This window comes from Saccostrea echinata, unplaced genomic scaffold (genome assembly GCF_033153115.1).
Source record: "Saccostrea echinata isolate AGI-Se365-2 ecotype Australia unplaced genomic scaffold, CSIRO_AGI_Sech_v1 ptg000002l, whole genome shotgun sequence".
NCBI lineage: Eukaryota > Metazoa > Mollusca > Bivalvia > Ostreida > Ostreidae > Saccostrea > Saccostrea echinata.
In genome coordinates this window covers 33,068,008-33,077,022 of record NW_026889751.1, presented here as the reverse complement: position 1 = coordinate 33,077,022, position 9,015 = coordinate 33,068,008, and the positions used below count along the sequence as shown (strand labels likewise).

General features: G+C 32.0%; 1 protein-coding gene across 1 annotated transcript; it reads right to left on the bottom strand.

Annotated features, from left to right (window-relative positions):
- Positions 1 to 7,259: 7,259 nt before the first annotated feature.
- On the bottom strand, positions 7,260 to 8,402 carry LOC133178305 (histamine H2 receptor-like). Its single transcript, XM_061313042.1, has one exon. The coding sequence runs from the start codon at positions 8,400 to 8,402 to the stop codon at positions 7,260 to 7,262; it is 1,143 nt and encodes a 380-aa protein (XP_061169026.1).
- Positions 8,403 to 9,015: the final 613 nt, after the last annotated feature.

Sequence of the window (9,015 nt, the reverse complement as noted above, 5' to 3'; positions counted from 1 at the left end):
GCTTACAGCATCTGTCACACTATAGCTTATAACATCTGTCAAAATATAGCTTACAACATCTGTCACAATATAGCTTACAAAATATGTCACAATATAGCTTACAACATCTGTCCAATATAGCTTACAGCATCTGTCACAATATAACATCTTTAACAATACAGTACATCCCAGCAACAAAGCTTACATTTTTAAGTATACAGCTTATGACATACGTCACAATATAATTTAATAGAATTTACGATTTCTAGACCATGAATACAATGCACTCTTGCAACAGAAGTACATATTTTTTTTATTTTAAGACAATAGGACAAATTATCACAACTCTTGTTTTCATTTTAACCTGCTACAAGCAACACATAGAGAGTAAAGACAAACAGGATTGATGAGACCAAAAGAATGCACTTAGAATTAATTAAAGAAATAAAACAGTTCTATAGAAATTGTTAGGATTTAAATATTGTCTGAAATAAGTGTCTCTGAAAGTTATTGTTCTATATGTTTTAAGTCTACCGAAAAAAAATATTCCCTAAAATGTGTCTGTTGTATTGAAGATCTGTAAGAGTTTATATTCTCAATGCATCAGTCAGTCTGACCTACATAAAATTTCACTTATCAGAAAGGGTGGAATACAATTATTTATTTTTCAACTTAAATACCGAGGAATGAAAAGCATACATGTCAACAAATTATTTTGATTGAATGATCATGAATTCTGATTCTCACTGATTAGTCCATATTCTCTTTCCTTTGTGTACCTTGTTTGTGAGTGAGTTTACTACAAAACGAAATGAAAGAAAAAAGTTTACTTAGATTTTTTTTCTTCTGACAAACCATAAATTAGCTAATTTTTTATAAATCAATGAAATACCATGTTTTAAAGCATGTTTCGTTCTAAACGTAAACACAATCGTCGCAAGTATCACAGAGACTAAACTCCTTTATTAGTAAATGGTTGAGTATACATTCTCTTAAAATATCGTGTTCCACTTTGTGAAAGAGATGTTAAAGTGTTGAAATAAAACTAAAATCTGTTAGTACAAAACACATGATGTGATAAGTATTTATTATTTATTTATTTTTCGTTGGAGACAAGAATTATATGTGAAAAAATGCTTTAAATTCCTGATTGTTTAATAAGACGGTTACTGACTTCTGAATATTGTATACTTCTAACTATACGGACATTGAAAGGTATTAGTTTAATTCGGCCTTCCGTTTCGATCAATCAAAAGCTGACCAAATACGCAGAGTCACAAGTAGACCTCATCAAAAAGATTTTTCAGATGGAATTGAACGAACAGTTTAGACATTTTGTTTGTTTGTTTGTTTTTTTAATGGAGCTCGTACTCCTTTTAAAATGACTGACTTATGATTAATATGTTTAAAAATGATAACAAGGATAATTTTGGCTTACAATTCCAACCATATCTTCAGTTCTCAAAACTAAGACAGTAAACTTTTATATTCATTGAATAAAATGTTTTGATGAAATATATGGAGATAACGAACAGTATCTGAGCTCAAAAATCCATTAAACAATACAAATTTTGGAGCAATTCAGATTGATATCAGATTCAACCGTTTAGGACTCATTGCATGCTTTGCAGTGAAACCTTAAGATCAAATGTACAGGCGAAGGATTTTCTTAATTACTTTGTACCCGAAAATTATTCTTCTAAGTAAATTTCCCTTGATTTAATCCTCTCTCTTCTTCTTACAAACCACCTACAGCCATTCATTTTCAGGTGGAGGCAGACACATATATCTGAATTGAGTGAAGTTAAAGATGTACACTTTTTCTGTCATTTTTATATATTGGATTAGCATTTCTAGATATTTGCCCAGAAGGCGACATTTTCATATATTCATATGCGCATTTTAAAACAGGGAAGTTAAAATCCATGCAAAGGATTGCAAGCAGTTGATGCATTAACAAGGTGAAATTCAGGTTAAAGATAACACGTCAAAGTCTTGATAACAAGGGCGAAATTCTTGTTTAATAGGTTTTAATTTGTCAGTCACACACCCTTTGTTCTACGACGATGTATTTTCTAAAACTTACAAAGCATAATAACAAAATGTCAATTAATTTGTGGTTTTACTCCTAACAATTTCTATAGAACTAAAAATATGAATATCTATTGTTTGATAGTTTTTTCAGTATTCAGCACTATCAAAAGAGAAATTATTCTTACCAGAAATCGTATTTTTATTTTAAAAAGCACAAAGATTTCTCTTTGATTTTCTCTTTGATTACCGTCCTTTAATTTAAAAAAAAATATGTACATGAAGTCCTTAAAGTCTATGACAACTTATATATTAAAGTGATATTTGTTTTTTGATATACCATAAAACATTTCTTCAAAATTGTGCTAATTCTACAGTATCTAGGACATATATTGTTGTCATTCTATTTTCAATAAATTGAAATTCATACGTATACGTACGGAGCTCTGAATACAAAATCAAGTGTTATGACTACTTGTTAAAAGATTCAGCTATCCTCTTTCATTGATAATTGGATATCGATATATTTAAAATTCGAAATAAACAGTCAGAATTCAGCACCAAGACATCTGAAGAATCAAACATACGTAATAATATAAGTTTGTTCTTACGAGCATTAACGATCATAATTATCGATCATGATTTTTTCTTCCGATCATGACAAGGAGCACACGGCGGGGATGTCCAGTCGACAGGTGATGCTTACTCCTCCATGGCACCTTATCCCACCTCTGACATTTTTAGAGGCCGGTGTTTGCTCTGCTCTACATTTGTATCGTTTCATTGGACTTTCGAATAGAATACTGTTTCGTTGACTTTCATTATTTCACCTTTCAGTTAAAACTTAAATGTGGCTTACAGTGGCTTTTCAGTGGCCATTCAGTTACTGAATGGCGGGTACATTTTAGTGACATTTCAGTTACCTTTCATCCACAATTCAGGCACATTTCAGTCTCCATTCAGTGGACACATTTCAGTTATCTCCTAGTTACCTTTCCGCACCCTTTCCGTCCTCTTTCAGTGACCTTTCAGGTATTATTAGTCGTCATTCAAGAACCTTTCTTCGGCTTTTCATTGGTATATAACTATCCATTTCTAAACCATTTATCAAAATTATTTATTTATTTAATGCTTTCTGTTATTCTTCTTGTGTTAAGAATATTCAGGTAGAAATTCTTACATTGAACAGTATTTACAATTATGGATCATGAGATATGTGTCTTAATATAATAATAGATGTGTTGAACATTACAGTTCAACTGTGGACTAATAGAAATAAAAAAAAATATTTTAGATTTTCTTATTCCTTGCACAAAAATAGATTTAGAAAAATTCACAATTCGATTTCTACACATTTATTAATATTCATCGGCATACTCAGTCATGAGTCGCTGTGACGTAATGGAGAACGCTACAGTCTATCAAGCCAGATGTAATTCCCCAGCATTAGTTACGCATTTTTGTTAAAGATTCGCTTTTATTCATTTTTTTATATGAAAATAAATAATTTTGATACCATAATAAAAAGAATATTCAAATAAAATTGCGAGGTTAAAAAATAAGCAGATTATCTAATAAAAAGATACATCTGAGAGATAACTGAAAAGTACCTGCGATTCAGTCAACTGAATGGTAACTGAAATATCACGTAAAAGTTACTGACAAAGCTACTTTCAGTGACTTTTCAGTGACCTTTCGGTTGGAATTCCGGTGACATATCATCCTGTTTATGTTAAGGACCGGTAAATATTAGGTCATTTTTGAAAAGCGTCTGGAATTTCCTGTTGTCAAGTGTGTTTTTTTTTCTATGTGTTGCAAATGATGTAATAAAATATTATATACTTCATAGAGGCCTAACGTTGTTCAAATATGCAAATTTAAGTCCATTGTGGTCAGTTTTATTTGCTACAGACTACATATATATAGCTATCACATGTTTCACACTCACTTATGTAGTGTATGAATATCTGAGTGGTTAGCTCTGTAGTTTGCCACTGGAATTTCTACTGGTTGCGATACCCGATAGGAAGAAGAAACGGATTCCTTTGTATTTAAATAAAATCTTTTCTTTTAGCGTCGGATAGAAAGTGTAAACAAAAAAAAACAACAAATTAACAAATTTCAAAATACTCTGTTGTAAACTCGATGAGAGAGGGCATGATTGATTAACGCTTATAATCTGAAATCAAAATAATCTAAAAGCAGCAGTTTCAAAGAAACTAAATAAGACATAACGTTTATAAAATGGTTTTTAAAAAATACAGAACAAATTGTTATCTGTTGTCATTATATAATATAGATCACGATTTTTCTATTGATTAATAAATTTACCTGCTAACATTGAATACTAGGTTTACAATATAACGATATCAATTCAAACTTCAAAAATTAGATTTCAAAATAAAATTTATAACCTTTGAATGAAGGGTTCAATCAACGAATCACAATTTTTGATACGAATAAGCAATGCAAAACGTTCTCCGAAGTTGATATTTAAAAAGATGTTTGAGTCCCGATATAGAATATCTATGTAGTTTATGGAGATCAAATATTCCAACAATATGTTGGAATTACCATGGGTACTAACTACTCCACGTTATTAGGAGACCTATCTTTGCATTCATATAAAGCAAAATATATTCTACGAGTAAAACTTGTCGCCTGCGTGGCGCAGTGGTAGAACGTCTGCTATAGAGTCGTGGAGTAAGGAGTTGATCCTTACGTCGCGGGTTCGAATCCACCTGTGGGATGTGGAGACCGGTTTTTCGGATGAGACCGTATAAACCGAGGTCCCGTGTCGCAGTAGGTGTTGGCACAAAAAGATGTCTGACTGCTCAATGGCCCTAAACGCCGATTATAGGTATAAATTTGCAGCTCTCCACCGGCAAGTTGTGGTGTCTCCATATGAGTGAAAAAATCTTGAGTGGGATGTTAAACATCAAACAAAAAAAAACGAGTAAAACTTCTACATGAAAAGAAATCTCTTGCTTTGGCCTTAAATTCAGATATAAATATTTAGATATATGGGCGACAGTTTAATCAATTAACAATGTTCATTTTTATTCCTACGATGATAAAATCCCTTTGATCTCGAAATAGAATACACCACAGAGTCTGAGAAATCTATATTTCACTTGAAAAAGACTTTAATCTTAACCTAACAACAAAACTTTATGATAACTTTGATGACTTCAACATTTTTTATTGTCAACTTTTCTTAATTTTGTAGCAATATACCATTATCACTTGCATATGAAGTGAATGTCTCCCAGTTGATTCGATACGCAAGAACACACTCTACGTAAATAATTTCTCTTAACTAATAAGTTGATGATACAATGATATCATCAATTCCGTTTAAAATCAACATTTTGCAAATTCCAATAACCTTATTGGTAAATACAATCGCTCGTTAAGTCGAACGTGGACTTTAAGTTTTTAATGTAAATTTTTTTCACAGATTTTTGTACTCATTCATACTGATTATGAGAAGGAGCACCTGGCGGACGTGGCTGGTCAGCGGGCGATGTTTGCCTCTCCATGGCACCTGATTCCACCTCTGATGTTTTTGGAAGCTGTGTTTGCTCTCCTCCAAATTTTATTGTTCCAATGCACTTGCATATAAAAATCAATCAGTATTAAACAAAAAAGCAAAATGATTGATTGTACATATTTATTACAACGTCTAAAAAAAATCTATAATTATAGAATAAGTGACAAATTCTGATTTCAACAAAAACATTTTTTTTTTTGTCTAATCAGGGACTAAAAGCTTAAATGTATTTAATTTATCAAAAGAGAATAAAAACTATTTTATTTTGTATTTTAATGAATGTGCTAGGGGAATCAAGAGAAATTTTGATTAAAGAGTCATCTTAACTATTAAGATTAAAGAAAAATAAATACTAGTATATCATTGATTCTTTAGCCTATACTGCACGTAAAACTTATAATTTTGTATAATAATTAATACTATAAGACTTCTTGCACATGTAGTAAGCTAAGTTCTTCCTCAAACTTTGTTAAAAAACACAGGGGATGCTTACTCTTCCTAGGCACCTGATCCCACCTTTGGTGTCCGTGTTTTCTGCCCTGTTCACACATTTGTATTGTTTGTTGATTTTTTTTTTTAGTTCGATCACTATTCGTTATCTTCACCTTCTTTATCATAAAGAACATGTCTGAAAAACAAAAATAGACAAGTACTTATTTCGTGAGCATTATTTGGCTTCTACATGTAAGAAATCTTTACCTTCGTCCTAAAACATGTTATTGACAAAAGTTTCTGCTTACCGTGTTAACAGGTTATTTATATGAATGGCCACACAATGTTTTAACAATTTTTGAATTATTTCCCCCTTGAAAGAGTATTTGGCTATGCATTCAAAGAAAACCTGGATTTCTAACAAATTTTAAATGTTTAATCTAGGCACACGACAAATGAACATGTGGACTCAGGACATTTTTTAGATAAGAAACCAAAGGAAACTCCTACTTTATATTTTTTAATGAAAATGCAAAGTGTTAAACTGTTTACATATGATAATGATTTATTTTTTAATCCCTTGTACAGGATGTGTCATTTTGCTTATTTTTCTCATGCAAATTAATACAATGTATTTGAGATTGTTTTGAATTTCGTTTAACTTTGAATTTGTCAAAGGTATAATTATTTCGAGTTTTTCATATGGAATTTATTAAAACTTTCATTCTTCATCATGTGACTTCATCGAGAGCTCAGAAGTGATGAAAACGATAACAACAGGTGATTTTTTTTTCCCTTTATAGCAATACCTTGTTTGAAGAATTCTTGATCCAGACATGTTTTCGTAAATTAAAAAATCATATAAAGTTTTCATGCTTTTGCTAGAACAAAACATAAATATTTGGTAGTTGTAAAGATTAGATATTGATAATTTTTCTGCTGTAAATAGTTAAAGAAATGTTTCTTTTATTTATTGGAACATTACTTCACAGATAGGAATCAAGTACAGAAATTACATAAAAATCAGACACTTAAATAAGATTTACTTGTTTTATTCAACATTTTTCCCCAATATTGAGTTTCACTTTTCATAGAATGACATTTTATACCATAAATAAATGTATATGTACATTACCAGTGCTTTGTACAGGGCAAATATTTGGAAACACGTAATATACAGTAACGACAATTATTTTTGGTTTATAAATAGAATGTTTACATTGTGAAATTAAAATATTTTTCATTTGTACTTGATTCAGAATTATTATTTCGCAATTGTGGAGATTTTCTCTGATTCTTGGTACTTTTTCCTTGTGCTGATCTTAAAATCAGAACCCGACGACGATTTCACGCTTGTTCCCCGTGATATCGGTCTTTTACATCCAAAAAGTTCTTCAAGACCACTTCTAAACATACTGGACGTCAAAACGTAGAGAAAGAAGTTGATAGCATAGTTGAGCTGCTCGAGAATCTGAGACACTTCTTTGAATACCAGAAACCCCAGTGCATTTGAACCAAATGCATTCAGCCTAAGAAAGAAGGCGCTCATGTGTAGAGCTGTTACAGGCGAGATCAGAAGAATGTAGGCAACCATTACCCCGACCAGCATAACAGTGGTTCTGTTGGTATCTTGAGAGGCAGTCTTCCTTCTAACTGATTTTCCCATCATTGACTTCCGCTTCCGGCCTTGTCGTGAGAGCTTTATTGAAATAAGCGGAGTCATTGTGATAAGAAAGCACATAGGAATGAGGGAATAAATGGATAAACCCCCTAACAAAAATGTTCCAAACCGACTGACTTCATAAGGATCTGTTTTGTCGTAAACATCGGGGTGACAAATATTGTTTTTGGTGATTTGAGAAGCATAGCTCCAAATCGAAGTGTACGTGAAAATGAATACATACACCAGTACTATTAGAGCCACGGCTACACGCTTCGTGCAAATTATTTTAGCTTTCAGGGGGAACCAAACAGCTACAAATCTCTCCCAGCATATGAAGACGAGAAACCATGACGATGACATTTTTGCTGTCTTGAAAATAACGAAAAATGCTTTGCAGCCAATGCTTGACAAAGCTCGTAAATCTGTGCCGAGATACATGAGAACAAAGTTCTTATTCAGTGGCTGAGTCAACAAAAGGACAGAATCTGACAAAGCCAGGGCGATCAAGAAGAGTCGTGAAGTAAGGTGGCTGTACCTTTTGGTCTGCATAATGATGATGGTCAGCGTGTTTCCTGTCAAACCCAGCACCAGTAATACTGGCAGCAAGACGTAATTGGTGTAAGACAGAATTTCCATCGCTTTCTTCAGAGTTTGTGTAGCCGATGTGTCAGTAAAATTATCACAGGGTATGCTACAATTGCCAGTCAATTCCACCTCTGTTGTGTCATTTAGTAATAGAGCCATTTCCTAGAAATAGAGTGTTCCAAGATTATACTAAGTGAAACTATTTTTACTCTTCCTTTTTAAGTTCTAACTTTTCAAATTAAATACTTTCCATTTTGTATTTTATCTTCAGATATAAATAAAATTCAATAAGAAATATCAGTTAAAATAGTTGCAGACTTGCTGATAGGTGAAAATCTTGTCTACTATTTTCAGCTATGAAATAGAAGTGACGAACCCTTTCAGATTACTCGATTTCCCTCATACACGTTTTTGCTCGCTAGACGAGCAGTTTGAGAGTAATAGTTCATCAAAATGTTTGATATACACACGTATAACTATTACTGATGCAAAAATTTGTTGTTTTTTCACAAAATACAGAATATATATGTATTTTCGATGGAATGATGCAAAAGAAAGCAAGATTCGGTCACTGTGATAAAAGCATGTAGAAGCTTTATGCCGGTCAATTAACAAAATATATATTTTTTTAATTTTTTAAAACACTGATTAACATTGATTTTTATTTTTCTATTGAAAGACAATATGCTTGCAAATTGTACTTCTCTTTCTGCAAATACTTAAGGAAATTTTGAGAGAGCATGTGTATCAACGAACATTGATTGGGGAAAAT